Raw genomic sequence first — 27,957 nt, 5'->3', positions numbered from 1 at the left:
CGGCTCCGCGGCGGCGGCGGGGGCAGAGGCGGCGGCGGCGCGCGGTAAGGGGGGGGGGGGGGGCGCGCGCGTGACGTCATCGGGGTCCCCCCCGTGACGTAGGAGGGATGTTGGGGGGGGGCTGCACGCGGGGATCCCCCTCTTGCTGGCGTGAAGTAACGGGGGGGGGGGTACCACGTGCCGGTAGGGGCACGTGGGAGTGATGGAGGGGGGCGGGGGGGTGGGGGGGCTCGGGGGTCCCGGGGGGGGTCCTTAGGGGGGGGTTGAGGGTCCCTGGGGGGGGGCCTGGGGGGGGCCCTGGGGGGGTCCTTGGGTTTTTGGGGGGGCCCTGGGGGGGGCCCTGGGGTTTTGGGGGGGTTTTGGGGGTCCTGGGGGGTCCCTGGGGGGGCCCTTGGGGTTTTCTGGGGGGGCCCTGGGGGGGTCCTGGGGGTTTTGGGATCTGGGGGGTCCCTGGGGGGGTCCTTGTGTTTTCTGGGGGGCCCCTGGGGGGGTCCATGGGGTTTTTGGGGGGGTTTGAGGGTCCTGGGGGGGGGTCTGGGGGGGCCCTTGGGGTTTTGGGCGGGGTTTGGTGTCCTGGGGGGTCCCTGGGGGGATCCTTGGGATTTTTTGGGGGTCCTGGGGGGTCCTTGGGTTTTCTGGGGGGGCCCTGGGGGGGTCCTGGGGGTTTTGGGATCCTGGGGGGTCCCTGGGGGGGGGTTGAGGGTCCTGGGGGGGGGCCTGGGGGGGACCTTGGGGGGATCCTTGGGGTTTAGGGGTCCTGAGGGGTCCTTGGGGGGGTCCTTGGGGTCTTGGGGGGGTTGGGGTCCTGGGGGGCGTCTTTGGGGTCTTTGGGGGGGGTTGAGGGTCCCTGGGGGGGTCCTGGGGAGTCCCTGTGGGGGGGGTTGTGGATCCCTGGGGGGGTCCCTGGCGGGAGTCCTTGGGGTTTTGGGGGGTCCTGGGGGGGTCCTGGGGTTTGGGGGTCCCCTGCGGGGGGGGGGGGGGGGGGCTTTGAGGGTAGCTGGGGGGGGGTCAGGGGGTCTTGGGGGGGGGGGGTTGAGGATCTCGGGGGGGGGGCTTTAGGGTTTGGGGGGGCTACAGGGGGGGGATTGGAGTCCCCAGGGGTTTTGGGGGTCCGCCGGGGGGTGGGGGCTTTGGTCTCTCTGAGGGGGGGTCCCTAAAATTTTGACACCCCCCCCCCCCCCCCCCAAGACATGCAGGTGCTCCACTTCTACGTGCGGCCGGGCCCCCCCGAGACGGTGGCGGGGCCGGGGGGGGACCCCAAGGATGTTGGGGGGGGGGGGGCAGGAGCCTGAAGCCCCCCCCGTTGGGGGGGGGCCGCGCTCCCCCCTGCGGGCAGCCCGGGCGGCGGAGCCGGGGGTGACGGCGGTGACCACGGAGCTGTGCTACAACGTGGCCTGGGACGGTACGGGGGGGGCGCGGGGGGGGCACGGGGCGGGGGGGGGGGGCGTAAGAGCAAGGGGGGGGATGGGGACATGGGGGGGGCCACGGGGATATGGGGGTAGGGGGGGACATGGGGACGGGGTGGGCTACGGGGCGTGGGGAGGGGGGGCACGGGGACGTGGGGGGGCTCGGGGGGGCACGGGGGGGTATAGGGGCAAGGCGGGGGCACGGGGATGTGGGGGGGTGCAGGGAAATGGGGGCTTGGGGGGGTCATGGGGATGGGGGGGGCGCAGGGGGGGCATGGGGACATGGGGGGGCACAGGGATATGGGGGGACATGGGGGGGCACGGGGACATGGGGGGGGCACAGGGATATGGGGGTGGGGGGGGACATGGGGACGGGGGGGCTACAGGGGGCGTGGGGACGGGGGGGCACGGGGACGTGGGGGGGGGGGCAGGGATATGGGGGGGGGACGTGGGAAGGGGGAGGGGGGGGATGGGGACATGGGGGGGCCCAGGGGGGCACGGGGGGGGCACAGGGACATGGGGGGGGCACGGGGATGTGGGGGGGTAGCAGGGATGTGGGGGCTTGGGGGGGTCATGGGGACAGGGGGGCACAGGGGGGGCATGGGGACATGGGGGGGCGCAGGGATATGGGGGCTTGGGGGGGTCCCAACTAATTTTGGGGGGGTCCTGAGTAGGTTTTAGGGGAACATGGGGAGTCTTGGGGGGGGCACAGAGAATTTTGGGGGACCCTTGGCTAATTTGGGGGGGGGGGTCCCGGGTAATTTGGGGGGGGGTCCCGAGTAGGTTTTGGGGTCTCCGGGGGGGGTACAGAGAGTTTTGGGGGATCCCTGGCTAATTTGGGGGGGGTCCCGGGTAATTTGGGGGGGGGGTCCCAAGTAACTTGGGGGGGTCCTGAATAGGTTTTGGGGGGAATGAGGTGCTTGGGGGGGGGGCGCACAGAGAATTTTGGGGGGCCCCTGGCTAATTTGGGGGGGGGGGTCCCGCAGGCGCCGCCCCCCCGGCCCCGAGGAGACGCGGGTCCTGCACTGGCTTTTCGGGAGCTCCTTCGGGGGGGGCGCGGACGTGGCCCCCCAGAGCTTCCTGCGCCCCCGCGCCCACCAGCTGCTGCTGGAGATCGGGCCCAGGTACTGGGGGGGGTGTCCTATGGGTGCTGGGGGGGGCCTATGGGTGCTGGGGGAGGTCCTGGGGGGGGTCTTGGGGGTCCTATGGGTGCTGCGGGGGAGCCTATGGGTGCTGGGAGGGGTCCTGGGGGGGTCCTGGGGGTCTTATGGGTGCTGGGAGGGGATCCTGGGGGGGTCTTATGGGTATTGGGGGGGGTCCTGGGGGGGTTTGGGGGTCCTATGGGTGCTGGGGGGGGTCCTGGGGGGGTCCTGGGGGTCCTATGGGTGCTGGGGGGGAGCCTATGGGTGCTGGGAGGGGTCCTAGGGGGGTCCTGGGGGTCCTATGGGTGCTGTGGGGGGGTCCTGCGGGGGGGGATCCTGGGGGGGCCCTATGGGTGCTGGGGGGGATCCTGGGGGGGCCCTATGGGTGGCTGGGGGGGATCCTGGGGGGGCCCTATGGGTGCTGGGGGGGGGCTATGGGTGCTGGGGGTGGCTTGGGGGGTTCCTGGGGGTTCTATGGGTGCTGGGGGGGGATCCTGGGGGTCCTATGGGTGCTGGGGGGAGCCTATGGGTATTGGGAGGAGTCCTAAGGGGGTTCCTGGGGGCCCTATGGGTGCTGGAGGGGTCCTGGGGGTCTTGGGGGTCCTATGGGTGCTGGGGGGGTCCTAGGGGGGTCTTATGGGTACTGGGGGGGGGTGTCTTGGGGGGCTTTTGAGGGTCCTATGGGTGCTGGGGGGGATCCTGGGGGTCCTATGGGTGCTGGGGTGGTCCTTTGGGTGCTGGGGGACGTCCTGGGGGGGGGTCTTGGGGGTCCTATGGGTGCTGGGGGGGAGCCTATGGGTGCTGGGAGGGGTCCTAGGGGGGTCCTGGGGGTCCTACGGGTGCTGGGGGGGGTCCTGCGGGGGGGTCTTGGGGGTCCTATGGGTGCTGGGGAGGGTCCTGGGGGGGGATCCTGGGGGTCTTATGGGTGCTGGGGGGGTATCCTGGGGGGGTTTTATGGGTATTGGGGGGGGGTCCTGGGGGGGTTTTGGGGGTCCTACGGGTGCTGGGGGGGATCCTGGGGGGGCCCTATGGGTGCTGGGGGGGGCATGGGTGCTAGAGGTGGTCCTTGGGGGGGTCCTACGGGTTGCTGGGGGGGGGGCTATGGGTGCTGGTGGGTGGCTTGGGGGGTTCCTGGGGGTCCTATGGGTGCTGGGGGGGGGTCCTGGGGAGGTCTTGGGGGTCCTATGGTTGCTGGGGGGGGGCTATGGGTGCTGGGGGGGATCCTGGGGGGGTCCTGTGGGTGCTGGGTGGGGTCCTGGGGGGGGGGAGGGCATGGGTGTGGGGGGCGTGGCTTGAGGGGGGTCCGGGGGGTCCTCTGGGTGCTGGGAGGGGTCCTAGGAGGGGTCCTGGGAGGTCTTATGGGTGCTGGAGGGGGGTTCGGGGGGTGGTTCTGGGGGTCTTGTGGGTGCTGGGGGGGCCCATGGACGCTGGGGGGGGGGCTTGGGGGGGTCCTGGGGGGGCCTGTGGGTGCTGGGGGGGGGCCATGGGTGCAGGGGGGTGGTCCTTAGGGAGTCCTATGGGTGCTGGGAGGGGTCCTAGGGGGATCCTGGGGGGTCCTCTGGGGGTCCTATGGGTGCTGGGAGAGGTTCTGGGGGGGTCCTGGGGGTCCCATGGGTGCTGGGGGGTCCCATGGGTGTTACAGGGGTCCCATGGGTGTTACAGGGGTGCTGTGGCCTCATGGGTGCTATGGGGGTCCCGCGGATGCTGGGATCCCATTGGGGGGTCCTCTGGGGGTGCCATGGGTGCTGTGGGGGTGCCATGGGTGCTGTGGGGGTCCCATGGGTGCTGGAGGGGTCCCATGGGTGCCCTGGGGTGCTGTGGTCTCATGGGTGCTATGGGGGTCTTGCGGGTTCTGGGATCCCATGGGGGGGTCCGGGGGTCCCATGGGTGCCGTGGGGGTCCCATGGGTGCCCTGGGGTGCTGTGGTCTTATGGGTACCATGGGGGTCCTATGGGGTTTGTGGGTCCCATGGGTTTCCTGGGGGTCCCATGGGTGCCAGGGGGTCCCATGGGTGCTGGGAGGTTCCCATGGGTGCCCTGGGGTGCTGTGGCCTCATGGGTGCCATGGGGGGGGTCCTTTGGGTTCTGGGGTCCCCTGGGGGTCCTATGGGGGTCGTGGGGGTTATGGGTGCCGGGGGGGTCCCATGGGTGCCGGGGGGTCCCATGGGTGCTGGGAAGTTCCCATGGGTGCCCTGGGGTGCTGTGGCCTCACGGGTGCCATGGGGGGGTCCTTTGGATTCTGGGGTCCCATTGGGAGGGTCCCCTGGGGGTCCTATGTGGGTTGTGGGGGTTATGGGTGCTGTGGGGGTCCCATGGGTGCTGGAGGGGTCCCATGGGTGCCCTGGGGTGCTGTGGCCTCATGGGTGCTATGGGGGTCTTGCGGGTTCTGGGATCCCATGGGGGGGTCCTGTGGGGGCCCTATGGGGTTCCTGGGGGTCCCATGGGTGCCAGGGGGGTCCTATGGAGGTCCTGGGGGTCCCATGGGTGCCCTGGGGTGCTGTGGCCTCATGGGTGCCATGGGGGGGTCCTTTGGGTTCTGGGGTCCCATTGGGGTCCTATGGGGGTCGTGGGGGTTATGGTTGCCGGGGGGGGGGTCCCATGGGTGTCGTGGGGGTCCCATGGGTGCCCTGAGGGTCCCGTGGGTGCCCAGGCTGAACTTCTCGACGGCCGCCTCCACCAACGCGGTGTCGCTGTGCCACGCGGCCGGGCTGCGCCTGCGTCCAGCGCCTCGAGCTGTCCCGCCGGCTGCTGCTGCAGGTGACAGCGGGGACACCGGGGGGGACAGGGGGGTGTTGGGGACATCGGAGGCACCGGGGGGACATGGGGGTGTTGGGGACATCGGGGCGTTGGGGACATCGGGGGCATGGGGGACATTGGGGTCACTGGTGACAGGGTCCCCTCCCCGTGTCCCCAGATGTCCCCCCGTCCCCTCCCCACGTCCCCAAACGTCCCAGGGTCCCCCCGTCCCCTCCCCTTGTCCCCGTGGTGTCCCCAAGTGTCCCCCATCCACACCCCATACCCCCACATCCCAAATGTCCCCCAGTCCCCCCACACCCCCCAGTCCCCTACATCCCCCCCAACGTGTTCCCCCCCCAATGTCCTCCCCCCACCCCTGGTGACACCCCCATGTCCCCAGGGTGCCCCCCACCCCCCCCGGGTGTCCCCCCCCCGATGACACCCATGTCCCCATACCCCCCCCCAGTCCCCTCCACCCCCCAGTCCCCATACACCCCATAGTGTCCCCACCCCCCGATGTCCCCCCCCCTTGGTGCCACCCATGTCCCCACCCCCCTGGGTGTCCCCACCCGCGATGCCCCCCCCCGGTGACACTCCCATGTCCCCAGGGTGTCCCCCCCCCCCAAGTCCCCCTACACCCCCCAGTCCCCATACACCCCATAGTGTCCCCACCCCCCTGATGATGTCCCCCCCCCTTGGTGACACCCATGTCCCCACTCCCCCAGGTGTCCCCCCCCCCGGTGACACCCCCATGTCCCCAGGGTACCCCCCACCCCCCCAGGATGCCCCCCCCCCAAGTCCCCATACCCCCCCAGTCCCCTCCACCCCCAGTCCCTTACACCCCATAGTGTCCCCACCCCCTGGGTGCCCCCCCCCCGGTGACACCCCCATGTCCCCAGGGTGCCCCACCCCCACCCCAGGATGCCCCCCCCCCAAGTCCCCATACCCCCCCCAGTCCCATACACCCCATAGTGTCCCCCACCCCCCGGGTGCCCCCCACCCGGTGACACCCCCATGTCCCCAGGGTGTCCCCAACCCCCCCCCCAGGTGCCCCCCCCACGATGACACCCACCCATGTCCCCAGGGTGCCCCCCCCTCAAGTCCCCATACCCCCCCCAGTCCCCTCCACCCCCCAGTCCCCATACACCCCATAGCGTCCCCCCACCCCCCGGGTGTCCCCCCCCCCGGTGACACCCCCCTGTCCCCCCCCCCCAGTTCGAGGGCGAGCCCCCGGCGGGGGCGTCGGGGCGGCTGCTGCGGGCGCTGGGGGACCCCCTGACGGAGCAGCGCTACCCCCACCCCCTGCGCTCCTTCGAGGTCCCCGCGCGGCCCCCCCCCGTCACCGCCATCGACGTCCTCGGGGGGGCGCCCGGGCCCTGGAGGAGGCGGATCGAGAGCTGGGTACGGCGGGGGGGGGATTTGGGGGGGGATTTGGGGACGCGGGGGGGGGGATTTGGGGACGGGGGGGGGGGGGGGGATTGGAGGGGGTTGGGGGGGATTTGGGGATGCGGGGGGGGGATTTGGGGACGTGGGGGGGGATTTGGGGATGCGGGGGGGGGGATCTGGGGACACGGGGGGGGATTTGGGGACGTGGGGGGGGGATTGGAGGGGGTTGGGGGGGATTTGGGGACGTGGGGGGGGATTTGGGGGGGATTTGGGGACGTGGGGGGGGACGGGGGAGGTTTTGGGGACGTGGGGGGGGGGATTTGGGGGGATCGGGGGGTTGTTGGGGAGGATTTGGGGGGGGATTTGGGGATGTGGGGGGGGATTTGGGGGGGGATCTTGGGGACGCGGGGGGGAGGATCTTGGGGACCTGGGGGGGGATTTGGGGACGGGGGGGGGATTTGGGGATGGGGGGGATTTGGGGGGATCGGGGGGTTGTTGGGGAGGATTTGGGGGGGATTTGGGGATGTGGGGGGGATCTTGGGGACGCGGGGGGGGATCTTGGGGACGTGGGGGGGGATTTGGGGACACGGGGAGGGGACATGGGGGGGTTGGGGGGGATTTGGGGACGTGGGGGGGGATTTGGGGGGGATTTGGGGATGGGGGGGTTTGGGGAGGATTTGGGGATGGGGGGGGATTTGGGGACATGGGGGGGGGTTGGGGACGTGGGGGACATTGGGGACAAGGGGACATGGGTACGGGACACGGGGAGACCGGGAACCCGGGAGCGCGGCGCGACACGGGGACGCTGTGAGGACACCGGGGGGGGTGTCAGCGGGGGTCCTTGGGGACACTTGGGGAGGTGGGGGGGGTCCTTGGGGACACCTGGGGACATTTGGGGACCCCCGCGTCCCCCCCCAGGGCTGGCCTTCGACCCCTGGGACGTGCAGTACTACACCCGGCTCTTCCGCGCCGCCGGCCGCAACCCCACCAGCGTGGAGTGCTTCGACCTGGCCCAGTCCAACAGGTGACACCCCCGGGTCCCCCCCCGTGTCCCCAAATCCCCCCCACGTCCCCATGGCCCCCCCATTCCTTCCCGTGTCCCCATATCCTCCCTGTCCCATGCCGACGTCCCCGATGCCATCCCGCTCTCGTGTCCCCCCCCGTGTCCCCACGTCCCCCCCGTGTCCCTATGTCCCCCCCCCCGTGTCCCTATGTCCCCCCCCCCGTGTCCCTATGTCCCCCCCCCGTGTCCCTATGTCCCCCTGTGTCCCCACCTGACCGTGTCCCCATGCCCCTGTGTCTCCATGTCCCCGTGTCCCCCGGGGGTGCCACCACCCAGGAACTTGTCCCCATGTCCCCTCCTGAGCGTGTCCCCATGTCCCCCCGTGGATGTCACCACCCATGAGGATGTCCCCGTGTCCCCATGTCCCCTGTCCCCCCGTGACCGTGTCCCCGTGTCCCTGTGCCCCCATGTCCCCCATGAATGCCACCACCCATGAGGATGTCCCCGTGACTGTGTCCCCATGTCCCTGTGTCCCCATATTCCCATGTCCCCTGTCCCCATGTCCCCCCGTGACCGTGTCCCTGTGTCCCCACCTGACCCTGTCCCCATGTCCCTATGTCCCCGTGTCCCCCATAAATGCCACCACCCATGAGGATGTCCCCATTTCCTCGTGTCCCCGTGTCCCCCTGTGACCATGTCCCCTGTCCTCATGTCCCCGTGTCCCCCCGTGACCGTGTCCCCTGTCCCCATGTCCCCCCGTGACTGTGTCCCATGTCCCCACCTGACCCTGTCCCCGTGTCCCTATGTGTCCCCGTGTCCCCCATGAATGCCACCACCCATGAGGATGTCCCCTGTCCTCATGTCCCCATGTCCCCACCTGACCCTGTCCCCATGTTCCCATGTCCCCCATGAATGCCACCACCCATGAGGGTGTCCCCGTGTCCTCGTGTCCCCTGTCCCCATGTCCCCTGTCCTCATGTCCCCGTGTCCCCCTGTGACCGTGTCCCCTGTCCCCATGTCCCCACTTGACCCTGTCCCCACATCCCTATGTCCCCGTGTCCCCCATGAATGCCACCACCCATGAGGATGTCCCCATGTCCTCGTGTCCCCTGTCCCCCCGTGATCATGCCCCCTGTCCTCATGTCCCCGTGTCCCCCCGTGACCGTGTCCCCTGTCCCCGTGTCCCCCCGTGACCGTGTCCCCATGTCCCCACCTGACCATGTCCCCGTGTCCCCCATGAATGCCACCACCCATGAGGGTGTCCCCGTGTCCCCTGTCCCCATGTCCCCAGCGAGCACAGCCGCCACTGGTTCTTCCGGGGCCGCCTGGTGGTGGACGGCCGCGAGGTGCCGCAGTCGCTGCTGCAGAGCCTGGTGGGGACACAGCGCTCCAGCAACCCCAACAACGTCATCAAGTTCTGTGACAACAGCAGGTGGGCCCACGGCACCCATGGGTGGCCCCTGCGAGGTGGTCGTGGGGTCCCATCACCCGTGGGGGGGTCACGGCAGGGTGGTTTTGGGGTCCCGTCAACCGTTGGGCGGTGATTATATGGTGGTTGTAGGGTCCTATTGACTGTTGGGTGACCATGACGTGGTGGTTATGGGGTCCCGTCACCCATGGGTGCTAACGGCAAGGTCGTTGTGGGGTCCCCTCACCCATGGGTGCTCATGGTGTGGTGGTTCTTGGGTCCTGTCACCCATGGGTGGTGGTTATATGGTGGTTGTGGGGTCCTATCAACCGTTGGGTGACGATCACATTGAGGTCATATGGTGGTTGTAGGGTCCTATCAACTGTTGGGTGACCACAGCATGGTGGTTATGGGGTCCTGTCACCCATGGGTGCTCATGGCAAGGAAGTCATGAGGTCCCCTCACCCGTGGGTGGTCATGGTGTGGTGGATGTGGGGTCCCATCAACAGTTGGGTGACCATGACGTGGTGGTTATGGGGTCCCGTCACCCATGGGTGACCATCACGTGGAGGTTATGGGGTCCTGACACCCATGGGTGGTGATAATGTGGTGGTTATGGGGTCCTATCAACCGTTGGGTGACGATCACATTGAGGTCATGGGGTCCCATCACCCATGGGTGCTCATGGCAAGGTCATTGTGGGGTTCTGTCACCCGTGGGTGCTCATGGTGTGGTGGTTATGGGGTCCCGTCAACCGTTGGGCAGTGATTATATGGTGGTTGTGGGGTCCCGTCAACAGTTGGGTGACCATGGCATGGTGGTTATGGGGTCCCGTCACCCATGGGTGGCCATGGCCTGGTGGTTATGGGGGTCCCGTCACCCATGGGTGGCCATGGCCTGGTGGTTATGGGGTCCCATCACCCATGGGTGGCCACGGCATGGTGGTTATGGGGTCCTGTCACCCATGGGTGACCATGACAAGGAGGTTGAGGTGTCCCACCACCCACGGGTGACCACGCCAAGGGGGTCGCGGTGTCCCAGCACCCATGGGTGACACCCGTGTCCCCTCAGCGCCATCCGGGGCGTGCCGGTGACGGCGCTGTGGCCGCAGGACCCGGCCCGGCCGAGCCCCTTCGAGAAGAGGACGACCACCCGGCACGTCATCTTCACCGCCGAGACGCACAACTTCCCCACCGGTCGGCCATCTTGGGGGGGCGTGGCCTGGGATGGGAGGCGTGGCCTAAAGTCGGGGGCGTGGCTTTAAAATGGGGGGTGTGGCCCACCTGGTCTTGGTCGGCCCCTGTAGGGGATATGGCCGTGGGTGTGTGTAGGGTTGGGGGCGGGGCCTGATTTGGGTGTGGTCGCATGGGCGTGGTCTTACGGTTGGGGGCGTGGTCTAAACTTGTGGGTGTGGCTTAAATTTGGGGGCGTGGCCAGCCAGGTCCTGGTTGGCCCCCATAGGGGTTATGGCAATGGGTGGGTGTAGGGCTGGGGGCGGGGTCTATTTTGGGTGTGGCCACGTGGGCGTGGCCTGGGGGAGGGGCGTGGCCTGACGTGGCCCCTCCCCCCAGCCGTCGCCCCCTTCAGCGGGGCCACCACGGGCACCGGGGGCCGCATCCGGGACGTGCAGTGCACCGGGCGCGGGGCCCACGTCATCGCCGGCACCGCCGGGTACAGCTTCGGCAACCTGCTGCTGCCTGGTGAGACCCCGAATCCCCCCGGGACCCCCCGAAATTACGCGCCGGGACCCCCGGTTCCCCCAGGGATCCCCCAAATCCTACCGTGGGACCCCCAGATCCCCACTCCGGGACTCCCAGAATCACCCCTAGGACCCCAACATCCTACCCTGGGACCCCAAATCCTACCCTGGGACCCCCAGATCCCCAATGGAACCCCCAAATCCCACCACAGGACCCCCAAATCTGACGCCGGGACCCCCGAATCCCCCTTGGGATCCCCCAAATCCCTCCTGGGACCCCAAAATCCCACCCCAGGACCTCCAAACCTTCCCCAGGACCCCCAAATCCTCCTGGCGGGGATCACCCCAAGACCCCAGGACACCCCCGACCCCAGTATCCCCCCTCAGACTACCCCTGCCCTGGGAGGACGGGACACCCAAATCACCCCGGGACCCCCCAACCCCCCCCAGACCCCCCAAAATCCTTCTTAGGGCCCCCCCAAACCTCCTCTAGGACCCCTAAATTCCCCTGTGATCCCCCAAACCTCCCCTGGGACCCCCAAATCCTCCTGGCTGGGACCACCCCAAGACCCCCCAGACCCCCCTGACTCTTCCAAGACCCCCCGTGACCCCCCTATCCCCCCCCCAGACTACCCCCTGCCCTGGGAGGACGGGACGCTGCCGTACCCCAAATCCTTCGCCCGCCCCCTCGAGGTGGCCATCGGGGCCAGCGACGGCGCCAGCGACTACGGGAACAAATTTGGGGAGCCCGTGCTGGCCGGTGAGGGGGGGCCCGGGGGGATTTGGGGACATCAGGGACCCTCTGGGGGTCTGCAGGGACCTTCGTGGCCTTGGGGACCCCTTGGGACATTTGCAGACCCCCAAGGGGCACCCAAAGGTCCCCATGGTGTTGGGAACCCCTTTGGGACGCTTGGGGACCACATTGGGACTTTGGGGGACCCCACTGGGGCTTTTGGGGGCCCTATTGGGACGCTTGGGGACCCTTTGTGACACTTGGGGACCGCATTGGGACTTTTGGGGACCCTTTGGGACGCTTGGGAACCCCACTGGGACGCTTGGGGACCCTCTTGGGACATTTTGGGACCCCTTTGGACTTTTGGGGTCTCCCTTGGGATTTTTGGGGACCCCTTGGGACACTTGGGGACCTTCTTGTGACATTTGGGGACCCCCTTGGGGCATTTGGAGACCCCCATGGGACACTTGGGGACCCCTCAGGACCCTTGGGCACCCTTGGGGACATTTGGGGTCCCTTGGGCACCCTTGGGGACCCTTGGGGACGGGGATATTTGGGGACCCTAGGGGTCATTTGAGGACATTTAGGGACGTTTGGGGACCTTTGCGGGAGGTTGGGGACCCCTGGGGACATTTGGGGACCCCTGGGGACATTTGGGGACATTTGGGCACCCTTAATGACGTTGGGGACCCTTGGGGTCATTTTGGGGTCCCTCGAGCACCCTTGGGTGCCCTGCATATCTTGGGGGCAATTGGGGGGGGACGTTTGGGGTCACCACCAGCCTCAGGGACCCCGGTGGTGGCGGGGGGCGTTGGGGGGGGGTCCGGGTGACACCGGGTGACGCCGGGTGACGCCGGGTGACGCCAGGTGCCCCCCCCCCCAGGGTTCGCCCGCTCCTTCGGGCAGGTGCTGCCGGGGGGGGAGCGGCGCGAGTGGGTGAAGCCCATCATGTTCAGCGGGGGGCTGGGCGCCATCGAGGACGCCCACGTGCGCAAGGAGCCCCCCGAGCCCGGTGAGAGACGACACCCCCCCCCCCCAAATCCTACCCTGGGACCCCCGAACCCCTATGGGAATCCAAAATCCCCCCCACCCCACCCGAGACCCCCAAATCCCCTACAGGACCACGAACCCCTATGGAAACCCCAAATCCCCCCCCCCCCGGGACCCCAAAACCATATGGGAACTCTAAATCCCCCCCGGGACCCCCAAACCCCTGTGGGAACCCCATATCCCCCCCTGGGAACCCCAAATCCCACCCCGGACCCCCAAATCTCCTATAGAACCCCAAATCCCTACGGAAACCCCAAATCCCCCCCTCGGGACCCCAAAACCATATGGGAACTCTAAATCCCCCCCGGGACCCCCAAATCCCATACGGAAACCCCAAATCCCCCACGGGACCCCAAAACCGTATGGGAACCCCAAACCCCCCCCTCGGGACCCCCAAATCCCTATGGAACCCAAACCCCTATGGGGACCCCAAAACCGTGTGGGACCCCCAAAGCCCCCACGGGAACCCCAAATCTCCCCCCCCAAGGCCCCCATATCCTACCCTGGGACCCCCAAACCCCTACGGGAATCCGAAATCCCCCGTGGGACCCCAAACCCCTATGGGACCCCCAAAATCCCACCCCGGGACCCCCAAAATCCCTCTCCTACACCCCCCAAACCACCCCCAGGACCCCGAAGCCCCCCTATGGGATCCCCAAATCCCCTCCATGAGACCCCAAATCCCCCCCTACCCCCCCCAAACCACCCCTGGGACCCCCAAATCCCCCCCATGGGACCCCAAACCTCCTCCGGGACCCCCAAATCCCCCCGGGGGGGGCAAGGGGGTCTTACCCGTGTCCCCCCACCCCCAGGGATGCTGGTGGTGAAGGTGGGGGGCCCCGTGTACCGCATCGGGGTCGGGGGCGGCGCCGCCTCCTCCATCCAGGTAAGGGGGTCCCCAATGTCCCCAGGGGGTCCCCAAGGGTCCCTTCGTGTCCTCATCCCCGCTTCGGGGCCACCCTGGCCCCTCGGTGGCCCTTCCCCGGGGTGTCCCCAACCCCGGGGTGCCTTGCGGGGGGGGACCCCATAGGGTCCCTGTGGTGGCCCCAGGGTGTCCCCAGGTGTCCCCACAGTGTCCCTGGGTGTCCTCAGCGTGTTCTGGGGTGTCCCTGGGTGTCCCCAGGGTGTCCCCAGGGTGTCCCTGGGTTTCCTCATGTGTCCCCAAGTGTACCTATAGCATTCTTGGGTGTCCCTATAGTGTCCCTGGGTGTCCCCAGGGTGCCCCCAAGTGTCCCTTAGGTGTCCCCACAGTGTCCCTGGGTGCCCCCGGGTGTCTCCAGGGTGTTCCTGGATGTCCCCAAGTGCCCCCTAGGTGCCCCCAGGGTGTCTCTGGGCATCCCCAGGGTGCCCCTGGGTGTCCCCGCGGTGTCGCCCCAGTGTCCCCACGGTGTCCCCTGTCCCCACCGGGTGCAGGGGGACAACACAGAGGAGTGGGACCTGGGGGCGGTGCAGCGGGGGGACCCCGTGGTGTCCCCTGGGTGTCCCCAAGTATCCCCATCATGTCCCCAGGTGTCCCCAGGGTGTCCCCAAGTGTCCCTATAGCATTCTTGGGTGTCCCTTAGGTGTCCCGAGGGTGTCCCCGAGTGTCCTCAGGGTGCCCCAGGTGTCCCCAGGGTGTTCCTGGGTGTCCCCGAGTGCCTACAGGATGTCCCCAAGTGCCCCCTAGGTGTTCCCAGGGTGTCTCTGGGTGTCCCCAGGGTGCCCTTGGGTATCCCTGCGGTGTCCCCACGGTGTCCCCTGTGCCCCCCCCCAGGTGCAGGGGGACAACGCGGAGGAGCGGGACCTGGGGGCGGTGCAGCGGGGGGACCCCGAGATGGAGCAGAAGATGAACCGGGTGCTGCGGGGCTGCGTGGAGAGCGGCGAGCACAACCCCATCTGCAGCATCCATGACCAGGGGGCGGGGGGCAACGGTAGGGGGGGCACGGGGGTCACCTGGGGGCATGGGGGTCACATGGGGACACGGGGATAGGAGGGGGACGTGTGGGGTCACACAGGGACATGGGGATGTGAGGGGGGCATGTGGGGTGACACGGGGACATGGAGACACAAGGGGGATGCATGGGGTCACACGGGGACACGTGGGGTCACACGGGGACATGGGGACAGGAGGGGGACATGTGGGGTCACATGGGGACACGGGGGGGTCACACGGGGACATGGACACGGAGGGGTCACGTAGGGACACAAGGGGAATTCGTGGGGTCACACGAGGACATGGGGACGTGAGGGGGGCATGTGGGGTGACGTGGGGACATGAGGGGGACACGGGTCACACGGGGACATGGGGACACAAGGGGGATGCATGGGGTCACACGGGGACACATGGGGTCACACGGGGACATGAGGGGGACACGTGGGGTCACACGGGGACATGGGGACGTGTGGGGTCACATGGGGACAGGAGGAGGGCATGTGGAGTCACACGGGGACACAAGGGGGATGCATGGGGTCACATGGGGACACAGGGGGTCACGCGGGGACATGGGGACAGGAGGGGGGCATGTGGGGTCACATGGGGACACGAGGGGGGCATGTGGGGTCACCTGGGGACACGGGGGTCACCCAGGGACATGAGGGGGTCACACAGGGACAGGAGGGGGACATTTGGGGTGACACGGGGGTCACACGGTGACCCCCCCGTCCCCCCCCCCCGTCCCCAGGGAACGTGCTGAAGGAGCTGAGCGAGCCGGCGGGGGCCGTCATCTACGCCAGCCGCTTCCAGGTACCGCCCCCCCCCCCGCCCCCCTCGGTGACACCCATGGGTGCCCCCCCCCCCGCCGTGGGCTCGTCCCCTTTTGTGCCCCTTAAGTGGGGTGGGGTACCCCTCAACCCCATAAGGACCCCCCTGGGTGCCCCCCCCAACCCCACAGGGACCCCCCCCGGGTGCTTCATGGGGATGGGAACCCCCCTGGGTGCCCCCCCAGCCCCATAAGGGCCCCCTGGGTGTCCCCCCAGCCCCACAGGGACCCCCCCTGGGTGCTCCATGGGGATGGGAACCCCCTGGGTGCCCCCCCCAGCCCCATAGGGGACCCCCTTGGGTGCCCCCCCACTGCCACGGAGACCCCTGGGTGCCCCCTGACCCCACAAACACCCCCGGGTACCCCCAACCCCACAGAGACCCCCAGTTCCCCCCCCCAAAGATCCCCCCAATCCCTCCCCCCTTCCTGTGCCCCCCCCCAGCCCCCCCCCAGCCCCGCTGCCCCCCCCCCGTGGGATTGCAGGGAGCTGTAGGGCTATTTTTGGGGTGCAGGGGGGGACCCCCAACCCCACAAACACCCCCCCCAGAGTCCCCCCCTCCTCCCCCCATCCCTTGCCCCTCCCTCCCCCGACCCCCCACCTGCCCCCCCAACCTCCCCATGGGATCACGGGGTGCTGTAGGTCCGTTTTTGGGGGTGCAGCGGGGGGACCCCCAACCCCCCAACCACCCCCTAGAGCCCCCCCAACCCCCCAGGGGCCCCCCCTCCTCCCCTAATCCCTTGCCCCTCCCTCCCCTGACCCCCCAGCCCCCCCCCAACCCCCCCATGGGGTCGCAAGGTGTTATAGGGCCGTTTCTGGGGGTGCAGCGGGGGGACCCCCAACCCCCCAACCACCCCCTAGTTCCCCCCCAACCCCCCAGGGCCCCCCCCCAATCCCCTCCACCCCCCTTCCCGTACCCCCCCCAGCCCCCCCACTCCCCCATGGGGTCACGGGGTGCTGTAGGGCCGTTTTGGGGGTGCAGCGGGGGGACCCCCAACCCCCCAACCACCCCCTAGATCCCCCCCAACCCCCCAGAGTCCCCCCCAATCCCCTCCACCCCCTTCCTCGTACCCGCCCCAGCCCCCTCCCCATACCCGCTCCAGCCCCCCCCCAGCCCCCCCCACTCCCCCATGGGGTCACGGGGTGCTGCAGGGGGCGCAGTGGGGGGACCCCCAACCCCCCAACCACCCCCCAGAGCCCTCCCCCAACCCCCCAGAGCCCCCCCCCAATCCCCTCCACCCCCCTTCCCGTACCCCCCCCAGCCCCCCCTAGCCCCCCCAACCCCCCCGTGGGGTCACAAGGTGCTATAGGGCCGTTTTTGGGGGGCGCAGCGGGGGGACCCCACCCTGAGCGTGCTGGAGCTGTGGGGGGCCGAGTACCAGGAGTCCAACGCGCTGCTGCTGCGCCCCCCCCGCCTGGGGCTGCTGCGGAGCCTGGCCCAGCGCGAGCGCTGCCCCCTCAGCGTCGTGGGGAGCATCAGCGGGGACGGGCGGGTACGGGGGGGGGCACGGGGGGGGCACAGAGTTGGGGGGGGGTAGGGGGGGCATGGGGGGATCGGGGGCGGAGGGATGGGGGGGATACGGGGCCATCGGGGGGGACACGGGGACGTAGGGATGTGGGGGGACGTGGGGACATTGGGGAGGGTTAGTGGGGATGGGGGGGGCACGGGGGGGGGGCACGGGGACACGGGGCGGGACATAGGGGTATGGGAGTGGAGGGGTGGGGAGGGATTTGGGGACGGGGGGGGCGGAGGGATGGGGGGGATATGGGGCCGTGGGGGGGACACGGGGACGTAGGGATGGGCTGGGGGGACGTGGGGACATTGAGGAGGGTTAGTGGGGATGGAGGGGGCACGGGGGGGGGCACGGGGAGGGGACATAGGGGTGTGGGGGTGGAGGGGTGGGGAGGGATTTGGGGATGGGGGGGGGGGCGGAGGGATGGGGGGGATATGGGGCCGTGGGGGGACACGGGGACGTGGCGGGGGGGGGGTCATGGGGACATTGGGGAGGGTTAGTGGGGATGGGGGGGCACGGGGGGGGAAGGGGGGGGCATGGGGGGGGCCCTGGGGGGAGGACGGGGGTTATGGGGGGTGGGGGTGGGGTTGGGGGCATGGGGGGGGGCAGGGGGATTGGGGACGGAGGGATGTGGGGGGACATGGGGACGATGGGGAGCGTCAGCGGGGACGGGGGGGGGCATGGGGGGGGCATGGGGGTGGCACGGGGACATGGGGGGGCTTGGGGACATTGCGGGGGCACAGGGTTGGGGGGGATTTGGAGTTGTGTTGGGGGCAGGGGGATTGGGGATGAAGGGGTGGGGGGACATGGGGACGTTGGGGAGTGTCATTGGGGACGGGTGGGTATGGGGGGGGGCAAGGGGGGGGCATGTGGGGGGCTTTGGGGTCACCTTGGAGGCAGGGAGGGGGGGCTTTGGGGTCCCCAAGGGCTGGGAATGTGTCCAGGGGGACAGGGGAAGGGGGGCGGGGATGTTTTTGGGGTGCCCCCTCCCTGCTGACCCCCCCTTTGTGTGTCGTCCCCCCCCCCCCAGATCGTGCTGGTCGATTGACCTGGAGGCGCCGGTGCCCGAGGGGGGGTCCCACGAGGGGCTGCCCACCCCCGTCAACCTGAGCTGGAGTGGGTGCTGGGCAAGATGCCCCAAAAGGTGAGGGGGGGTGGGGCAAAATGGGGACCCCCCCCCCCAGGGTGACATCAGGACCCTGCCCCCCAGTCCCTTGGGGCTGGCGATCCCCAGATTTGGGGTGACATCAGGAGCCCCCCCCCCCCCAAAAAATGGGGCACCCTTGATGGAGTGACCCCCCCCCCTTCACACCCATGGCCCCCCACTACACTGAGGACCCCCCCCCCAGTATTTGGGGACACCCCATAAGTGTGTCCCCCCCCCCTTAATTTTGTTCCTGGAAGCCCCCCAGGAACCGGGGACCCCTCCCCAGGCGGTGACATCGGGGACCCCCTGGGGGACTTTGGGCGCCCCCAGGTGACCCTGTGACCCCCCCCACATTGAGTACCCCCCCCCCCAATATTCAGGGACACCCCATAAGTGACACCCCCCCCCTAATTTTATTGCTGGAACCCCCCCGAGAACCTGGGTCCCCTCCCCAGGCGGTGACATCAGGGACCCCCTGGCACATTGGGGGCCCCCTGGGGGTGTCAGGATGTGACCCTGTCCCCCCCCCCCTTTTTTTTTTTATGTTCCCCCCCCCCCCCCCCCCCCAGGAGTTTGTGCTGCAGCGGGTGACCCCCACCCTGCGCCCCCTGGAGCTCCCCCTGGGGCTGGGGGTGCGCCAGGCGCTGGAGCGGGTGCTGCGGCTCCCGGCGGTGGCCAGCAAGCGCTACCTCACCAACAAGGTGCCCGTGTGTCCCCCCCCGTGTGTCCCCCCCCTTTCTTTGTGTCACCTCCGTGTCACCTCCCCCCATGGCCAGGGTCCCCTCCGTGTCCCCCACGTCCCCCCCCCCAGCTGGTGGTGGTGAGCCAGGTCCCCCCCTGCAGGCGGGTCTTTGGTAGCCCCAAAATGTCCCCAACGTGGCCCCAGTGTGTCCCCGAAATGTCCCCAACGTGTCCCCAGTGTGTCCCCATGTGTCACCCCCTGTCATGTCACAGCTGATAGCCCCCCCATGTCCCTTGTCCCCCACATGTCCCCTTCCATGTCCCCCATGACGTGTCCCAGCCGATGTCCCCTAGCGTGTCCCCGTCCCCAACGTGTCCCCCCCCACGTCCCCCATGACGTGTCCCAGCTGACGTCCCCCCACGTGTGTCCATGTCCCCGTGTCCCCCTTCCCAATGACGTGTCCCAACCAATGTCCCCGGGTGTGTCCATGTCCCCAGCGTGTCCCCTCCATGTCCCCCATGACGTGCCCCAACCAACGTCCCCCCAGTGTGTCCCCATCCCCTCCACGTCCCCCTCCACGTCCCCCACGACACACCCCAACCCCTGTCCCCACCGTGTCCCCACCGTGTCCCCACCGTGTCCCCACGTCCACGTCCCACCCTCTGACTCCTGTCCCGGTCCCCAGGTGGACCGCTCGGTGACGGGGCTGGTGGCCCAGCAGCAGTGCGTGGGCCCCCTGCACACGCCGCTGGCCGACGTGGCCGTGGTGGCCCTGTCCCACTTCGACACCGTGGGGGCGGCCACGGCGCTGGGCGAGCAGCCCATCAAGGGGCTGCTGGACCCGGCCGCCGGCGCCCGCCTGGCGCTCACCGAGGCGCTCACCAACCTCGTCTTCGCCCGCATCACCGAGCTGAAGGTGAGCACGGCCATGGCGCGGTGACGGCAGGAGTGGCGTGGTCACGGCGTGGCCGTGGGAGAGGTGGTGTGGTCGTGGTGTGGTCATGGGAGCAAGGGCACGGTCGTGGCATGGTCAAGGGAGCGATGGCGTGGTCGTGACGTGGTCGTTGGAGCAAGGGTATGGTCGTGGGATGGTCACGGGAGTGATGGCGTGGTCATGAGGTGGTCATGGGAGCAAGGGCATGGTCATGGGAGCAAGGATATGGTCATGGGAGCAAGGATATGGTCATGGCATGGTCATGGGAGGAAGGGCATGGTCATGGCGTGGTCACGGGAGCAATGCCGTGGTCATGGGAGCAAGGGCATGGTCATGGGAGCAAGGATATGGTCATGACGTGGTCATGGGAGCAATGCCATGGTCATGACGTGGTCATGGGAGGAAGGGCATGGTCAAGGGAGCGATGGCGTGGCCATGACCACGTGGCCACAGGAGCAATGACGTCATCATGGTATGGTCATGGGAGTAATGGCATGGTCGTGACATGGCCACGGGAGCAATGACATCATCACGGCATGGTCATGGGAGCAGTGGCGTGGCCATGACATGGTCATCGAAGCAATGACATGGTCATGGGAGCACAGGCATGGTCGTGGGAGCAAGGGCATGGCCATGACGTGGTCATTGGAGCAATGGCATGGTCATGGGAACAAGGACATAGTCGTGACTTGGCCACGGGAGCAATGACGTCATCACAGCATGGTCACGGGAGTAATGGCGTGGTCATGGGAGCAATGACGTGGTCGTGACGTGGTCAGGGGCTCCATGACATGGTCATGACGTGGCCAAGGGATCATGACTTGGTCACGACGTGGCCGCAGGAATGATGACGTGGTCGCGGCATGGCCACGGGAGCGATGGTCCCCATGTCCCCCCCTAACCCCGCCGTGTCCCCGTGTCCCCCAGGACGTGAAGTGCTCGGGCAACTGGATGTGGGGCGCGAAGACGGGGGCCGAGGGGGGGGCCCTGGTGGCGGCGTGCGAGGGGCTGGTGGAGCTCCTGCACCGCCTGGGGGTGGCCATCGACGGGGGCAAGGACTCGCTCAGCATGGCCGCCCGCGTGGGCACCGACACCGTCATGGCGCCCGGTGAGTCCCGGCGCGGGGTGGGGGCGCGGGGGGCACCGGGGGGGCTGCGGAGGGGGTGAGGGGTGGTGGGGGTCACCTCCGTGATGGAGATGTGGTGGTGGGTTGTGGGTGTCGTGGGGCTGGGACCCATGGGTGTCATCACCATGATGGTGGGTTATGGGTGCCACCATCATGATGGGTCCATGAGGTTGGGTTTTGGGTGTCAACAGCACCAGGACCCATGGGTGCCACCATCGTGATGGGTCAGTGAGGCTGGGTTATGTGTGTCATGACACCAGGACCCGTGGGTGTCATCATCGTGATGGTGGGTTATGGGTGCCACCATCATGATGGGTCCGTGATGTTGGGTTATGGGTGTCATGGGGTCGGGACCGATGGGTGTCACCCCTGTGAGGGGTCCATGATGTTGGGTTTTGGTTGTCACGGCACCAGGACCCATGGGTGTCATCACCATGATGGTGGTTTATGGGTGCCACCACCATGATGGGTCCATGAGGATGGGTTATGGGTGTCATGAAACCAGTACCCATGGGTGTCACCACCACAGTGGGTCCATGATGATGGGTTTTGGGTGTCATGGCACCAGGACCCATGGGTGTCATCACCATGATGGTGGGTTATGGGCGCCACCACCATGATGGGTCCATGAGGATGGCTTATGGGTGCCACAACTCCAGGACCCATGGGTGCCACCACCCTCGTGACGGGCCACAGGGTGCCATCACCATGGCACCGTGACCCCTCTCCCTGACCTCTGACCTCTGTGACCCCTTGACCCTTGACCAGGCACCCTGGTGATCTCCGCCTATGCCGTCTGCCCCGACATCACGGCCACCGTCACCCCTGACCTCAAGTGTCCCGATGGCAAAGGTCAGTGGCTCGGGGGGTCGTGGGGTGTCCCGTGGGGGGCTGGACCCCACCCATGGGGGCTTTGGGGTGGCCTCATGGAGGCCAGGACCTCCTCCATTTCCCCCATGGGGCTTTGGGGTGGCTTTGGAGGCCGGGCTCTCCTTCATGGAGGCTTTGAGGTGGCCTCAAGGAGGCCAGGACCTCCTTTATGGGGTTTTTGGGTGGCCTCAAGGAGGTCGGGACCTCCTCTATGGGGCTTTTACGTGGCCTTAAAGAGGCCGCGACCTCCTCCATCTCCTCTATGGAGGCTTTGGGGTGGCTTTGGAGGCCGGGACCTCCTCCATGGAGGCTTTGGGGTGTCCTCAATGAGGCTGGGACCTCCTCCATCTCCTCTATGGAAGCTTTAGGGTGGCTTTGGAGGCCGGGACCTCCTCCATGGAGGCTTTGGGGTGGCCTCAATGAGGCTGGGACCTCCTCCATCTCCTCTATGGAGGCTTTGGGGTGGCTTTGGGGGCTGGGACCTCCTCCATGGAGGCTTTGGGGTGGCCTCAATGAGGCCAGGACCTCCTCCATCTCCTCTGTGGGGTTTTTGGGTGGCCTTGGAGGCCGGGACCTCCTCCATGGAGGCTTTGGGGTGGCTTTGGAGGCCAACTCCCCCCCACGAGGTCTTCGGGGTGCCCGGGGACACCTTTTACCCCCCCAGGGGGAGCCCATTGGGGTGCCCGTGACCCCCGTTGGGTGCCCTGGAGGGGGTGTGGAGACCCCAAGGGTGCTCCCCGGACTCACGGGGTGTCGGGGTCACCCAGGGGTGCTGCTGTGGGTGCAGCTGAGCCCTGGGCGGCACCGCTTGGGGGGCAGCGCCTTGGCCCAGGTCTTCTCGCAGCTGGGGGACGCCTGCCCCGACCTGGACGAGCCGGGGGTCCTGGGGGCCGCTTTTGGGGTCACCCAGAAGCTCCTGGAAGGTGGGTGCTGGTGTGTGTGGGGGGCTTATAAGGGATTTATGGGGGGACGGGCAGTTTGGGGCGGGCGGGGGTGGGATTTGGGGGGCGGAGGGGATTTGGGGTGGAAAAAGGAGATTTGGGGGGAGTGGGGAAAGTTTGGGGTGGATGGAGGGATTTGGGGTGTGGGGGGGAGTTTGGGGGGTAGATGAAGGAGATTTGGGGTGGAAGAGGGGGATTTGGGGTGGGTGGGGGAATTTTGGGGTGGAAGACAGGGATTTGGGGTGGGTGGGGGAAATTGGGGGTGGAAGACGGGGATTTGGGGTTGAAGAGGGGGATTTGGGGTGGATGGGGGAAGTTTGGGGGGAATGAAGGAGATTTGGGGGAGTTCCAGCAGGGATTTGGGGTGTGCAGGTCAATTTGGGGCCATGAAGAATTTCAGGGTACCCCATGGCGGGGGGGGGGGGGGGGGGCACTTATTTCAGATGGGGGAAATTTTGGGCTGGGTGCAGGGCTTTGGGCACCCCCCTTTGGGGTCTGGGGGAGCGCATGGGGAGATATTTGGGGGGGGGGGGGGAGGTCCCACGGGGTGGGAGGAGTCTGGGGGGGGCTCGGGACTGACGCTGCCCCCCCAGAAGGGGCGCTGAGCGCGGGGCACGACGTCAGCGACGGGGGGCTGCTGGGCTGCGCGCTGGAGATGGCCTTCGCGGGCAACTGCGGCCTCCAGCTGGACATCGCCCCCGACCCCCCCGGCACCGCCCGTGAGTGTCGTCCCTCCCCCCCCAAGACGCCCCCCCGGGATGTCCCCACCCCAGGGAACCCCCTCGGGACATCCCCAGCTTGGGGAGCCCCTGTTTTGTGTCCCCGTGTCCCCTATCCTCATCCCACATCCTACACCCGATGCCCCACGTCCCCACGTCCTATATCCCCACTGTCCCCGTGTCCTACACCCCATGTCTGACGCTCCGTGGCCCCACGATGTCCCCACGATGTCCCCATGATGTCCCCGTGTCTCACGTCCCCGTCCCACGCCCCACACCTGATGCTGTGTCCCGCCCCACGTCCCATATCCCCACGTCCCCACATCCCATGTCCCCCTGTCCTGTATCACCGTGTCCCCCTGTCCTATATCTCCGTGTCCCATATCCTCATGTCCCCACATCCCATGTCCCCGTGTCCTATATGACCATGTCCCCATGTCCCACGTCCCCATGCCCCATGTCCCCATGCCCCATATCTCCACACCCCATATCCCCATGCCCCCATGTCCTATATCACCGTGTCCCCACGTCCCATTTCCCCATGTCCCATACCCCCACATCCCCACGTTCCATATCACCATGTCGTCACGTCCTATATCCCCATGCCCTATATCTCCATATCCTATATCGCCATGTCCCACATCCCCACGTCCCCCCGTCCCTGTGTCCCCTGTCCCCGCAGCGCTGGCCGTGCTGTTTGCCGAGGAGCCGGGGCTGGTGCTGGAGGTGCCGGTGGGCGGCAGCGTGGCCGTGTGCCGCCGCTACCAGGAGGCCGGCGTGCGCTGCGTCCCCATCGGCCACAGCGGCCCCTACGGGCCCGATGCCATGGTGAGGGGACGGGGGGACGGGGCGGGAGGTGGCCCTGGGTGGCCCCGGGGGGCTGGGTGGGACGGGAGGTGGCCATGGGCACGTCCCCATGTCCTGTGTCCCCTGTCCCCTTCACGTGGCAGTGCTGGTGGCGTTGGCCGTGGCATTGTCCATGACATTGACCATGACATTGGCCATGATGTTGACCACGATATCCATCATGACGTTGGCCATGGCATTGACCATGACGTTGGCCGTGATGTCAACCATGGTGTTGGCTACGGCATTGGTCATGACGTTGGCCGTGACGTCCACCATGGCATTGACCATGCCATTGGCCATGATGTTGGCCATGACGTTGGCCATGGCATTGACCATGACGTTGGCCATGATGTCAACCATGGTGTTGGCCACGGCATTGGTCATGACGTTGACCGTGACGTTGGCCATAATGTCGACCATGACATCAGCCATGATGTCGACCATGACGTTGGCCATGACGTTGACCATGATGTCCACCATGACGTTGGCCACGGCATTGACCATGACATTGGCCATCATGTCAACCATGGTGTTGGCCACGGCATTGGTCATGACGTTGACCATGACGTTGGCCATAATGTCGACCATGACATCGACCATGACATCAACCATGATGTTGACCATGATGTCGACCATGACGTTGGCCATGATGTTGACCATGACCTTGACCACGGTGTGGGCCATGATGTTGACCATGACGTTGGTCACGACGTTGGCCATGATGTCAATCATGTTGTTGGCCATGATGTCGTTTGGCCATGATGTTGGCCGTGACGTCGACCTTGATGTCAACCACGACGTTGGCCACGGCGTTGGCCACGATGTCGACCTTGGTGGCACCCACGACGTTGCTCGTCCCCGACGTCCCCACGCCCCCGTCCCTCCAGGTGCGGGTGACGGTGGCGGGCGAGGAGGTGCTGGCCGAGCCCGTGGGGGACCTGCGGGGGCTGTGGGAGGAGACCAGCTTCCGGCTGGAGCGCGAGCAGGCCACCGGCAGCTGCGTGGCGCAGGAGGAGGCCGGGCTGCGCCGCCGCTGGGGGCCCACCTTCAGCGCCCCCTTCGACCCCCTGGAGGAGCCGTCGCTGCTGAAACACCTGGGTGAGGGTCGGGGAGGGGGGGCCCGAGGGGGTCGCGGGGGGGGGGGTCTGGGGAGGAGCTGGGGGGTCATGGTGGTCGTGGGGTGGGCGTAGGGGTATGGGGGACATGGAGGGTACGGGGTAATGGGGGTCTGGGGGCTTCTGGGGGGTCATGGTGGTCATGGGGTGGGCATAGGGGTAGGGGGGACATGGGGGGTATGGGGTAATGGGGGTCTGGGGGCATCTGGGGGGCCATGGTGGTCGTGGGGTGGGCGTAGGGGTATGGGGGACATGGGGGGTATGAGGGGATATGGGGTGTATGTGGGTCTGGGGGCATCTGGGGGGGTCATGGTGGTTGTGGGGTGGGCGTAGGGGTATGGGGGACATGGGGGGTATGGGGTAATGGGGGTCTGGGGGCATCTGGGGGGGCCGTGGTGGTCATGGGGGGACCATGGGGGTTATGAGGTGGGCATAGGGGAATGGGGGGGTCCTGGGGTTATTGGGGTCTCGGGGGGTTATGGGGGTCCGGGGGGGGTTATTGGGGTTGGGGGGGGGGTTATTGGGGTCTGGGGGGGGTTATAGGGGGGGGTTATGGGGTTATGGGGGGGTTATGGGGGGGTTATGGGGTTCTGTGGGATGTGGGATCTTTAGGAGGACATTGGGGTCTGAGGGGTCCCTGGGATGGTGCCGGGGGGGGTCAAGGCCTCTTTAGGGGGGGGGTGACACGGGGGGGGGGGTGACACCCCTGCCCCCCTCCCCCCCCCAGACCTGCCGGGCCCCCGTGTGGCCGTGCTGCGGGAGGAGGGCAGCAACGGGGACCGGGAGATGGCGGCTGCCTTCGTCATGGCCGGCTTCCAGGTGAGGGGACCCCCCCCACCCCAAAATCCGCACCCCCAACCCCCCCCAGCACCCTAAGGACCCCTCCCCGTTATGGGGTGGGGGGGGTCCCCACGCGCCCGCTGTCCCCCCCCAGGTTTGGGACGTCACCACCCAGGACCTGTGCGCCGGCACCGCCACCCTCGACGCTTTTCGGGGGCTCGTCTTCGTGGGGGGGTTCAGCTACGGCGACGTCCTGGGGTCTGCCAGGGGTGAGACCCCCCCCCCCCCCCAAATTTTTGGGGTAACCCCATAGAGGTTCCCCCCCCCCCCGATATGGGGAAGTTTGGGGGGTCCCCTGTCCTGATATGGGGGTGTTGGGGGGGGGGGCTTGTTGGTGCTGGGTTTGGGGGTGTCACAAGGTTTTGGGGTTCCCTCTCCGATCTTGGGGTGTTCCCACCCCAAATTTTGGGGTTTTCCCATAAAAGTTTTGGGGCTTCCCATCTAATTTTGGGGTGTTCCCATCCAATTTTGGGGTTTCCCATAAAAGTTTTGGGGTTTCCCATCCAATTTGGGTGTTTCCCATAAAAGTATTGGGGTGTTCCCATATAAGTATGGGGGTTTCCCATCCAATTTGGGTGTTTCCCATCCAATTTGGGTATTTCCCATGGAAGTTTTGGGGTGTTCCCATAAAAGTTTTGGGGTGTTCCCATAAAAGTTTTGGGGTTTCCCATCCAATTTGGGTATTTCCCATGTAAGTTTTGGGGTGTTCCCATATAAGTTTTGGGGTTTCCCATCCAATTTTGGGGTTTCCCATAAAAGTTTTGGGGTTTCCCATCCAATTTGGGTATTTCCCATGTAAGTTTTGGGGTGTTCCCATATAAATTTTGGGGCTTCCCATCCAATTTGGGTGTTTCCCATAAAAGTTTTGGGGTGTTCCCATATAAGTTTGGGGGTGTTCCCATCCAATTTGGGGGTGTTCCCATCCAATTTTGGGGTTTCCCATAAAAGTTTTGGGGTTTCCCATCCAATTTGGGTATTTCCCATGGAAGTTTTGGGGTGTTCCCATATAAATTTTGGGGTTTGCCATCCAATTTGGGGGGGTTCCCATTCAAGTTTTGGGGTTTCCCATTCAAATTCTGGGTTTTCCCATATAATTTTGGCATTTCCCCTCCAATTTTGGGCTTTCCCATCCAATTTTGGGGTGTTTCCATTCAAGTTTTGGGATTTCACATCCGGTTTTGGGGGTTTCCCCTCCAAGTTTTGGGGTGTTCCCACCCAACTTTGGGATTTCCCATCCAATTTTGGGGTGTTCCCGTTCAAGTTTTGGGATTTCACATCCGGTTTTGGGGTTTCCCCTCCAAGTTTTGGGGTGTTCCCACCCAAGTTTGGGATTTCCCATCCAATTTGGGGTTTCCCCTCCAATTATGGGGGTTTTCCACCCGATGTTGGGTTTCCCCTCCAAGTTTGGGATTTCCCATCCAATTTTGGGGTGTTCCCATATAATTTTGTGGTGTTCCCACCCAAGTTTTGGGGTTGCCCACACAAGTTTTGGGATTCCCCACCCAAGTTTGGGATTTCCCATCTAATTTTGGTATTTCCCATCCAATTTTATGGGTTTCCCATCTGATTTTTGTGGGTTTCCCATCCAAATTTGGGGTTTCCCCTCCAAGTTTAGGATTCTCCATCCAATTTTTTTTGTTGTTTTTTTTTTTGTTTGTTTTTCCATCCAATTTTGGGGTGTTCCCAATCGAGTTTTGGGATTTCCCACCCAATTTTGGGGTTTTCCCATACAAGTCTTGGGGTTTCCCATCCAATCCGGGGGATTTCCCCTCCAAGTTTAGGATTTCCCATCCAGTTTGGGGGTTTCCCACCCAATTTTTGGTTCCTCCCCCAATTTTTGGTTCCCCCCCCCCAATTTTTGGTTTCCCCCCCAATTTTGGGATCCCCCCCCAACTTGGGGATTCCCCATATTGCCCCTGACC

The 27,957-nt window shown here is 66.8% G+C and overlaps 2 protein-coding genes across 2 annotated transcripts; one reads left to right on the top strand and one right to left on the bottom strand.

Annotated features, from left to right (window-relative positions):
* LOC310891896 (phosphoribosylformylglycinamidine synthase-like) lies at nucleotides 1–26,276 on the top strand (the record flags this gene model as incomplete). Its single annotated transcript, XM_083854122.1, is given in 31 exon segments — nucleotides 1–44; nucleotides 1,189–1,402; nucleotides 2,393–2,395; nucleotides 2,398–2,530; nucleotides 5,198–5,258; nucleotides 5,260–5,304; nucleotides 6,499–6,652; nucleotides 6,655–6,684; nucleotides 7,588–7,693; nucleotides 8,964–9,104; nucleotides 10,152–10,276; nucleotides 10,652–10,780; nucleotides 11,408–11,539; nucleotides 12,396–12,524; nucleotides 13,375–13,448; nucleotides 14,316–14,472; nucleotides 15,223–15,284; nucleotides 16,630–16,791; nucleotides 17,843–17,857; nucleotides 17,859–17,916; nucleotides 17,919–17,956; nucleotides 18,529–18,660; nucleotides 19,327–19,557; nucleotides 20,503–20,683; nucleotides 21,470–21,553; nucleotides 22,339–22,494; nucleotides 23,106–23,231; nucleotides 23,914–24,059; nucleotides 24,968–25,178; nucleotides 25,923–26,014; nucleotides 26,130–26,276. Coding segments are annotated over 30 exon segments (3,399 nt in total), but the record flags the coding sequence as incomplete, so codon positions are not given.
* Nucleotides 24,087–24,959, bottom strand: LOC310891895 (uncharacterized protein). Its single transcript, XM_083854121.1, has 2 exons — nucleotides 24,780–24,959; nucleotides 24,087–24,743 (listed from the first exon to the last, which is right to left on the bottom strand). The coding sequence occupies exons 1-2, from the start codon at nucleotides 24,822–24,824 to the stop codon at nucleotides 24,171–24,173; spliced, it is 618 nt and encodes a 205-aa protein (XP_083710247.1). The 5' UTR covers nucleotides 24,825–24,959; the 3' UTR covers nucleotides 24,087–24,170.
* Nucleotides 26,277–27,957: the final 1,681 nt, after the last annotated feature.

The sequence above is a fragment of the Anser anser genome, assembly GCF_964211835.1.
Source record: "Anser anser genome assembly, contig: HAP1_SCAFFOLD_440, whole genome shotgun sequence".
Taxonomy (NCBI): Eukaryota; Metazoa; Chordata; class Aves; order Anseriformes; family Anatidae; genus Anser; species Anser anser.
This window is presented reverse-complemented; position numbering and strand designations above follow the sequence as displayed.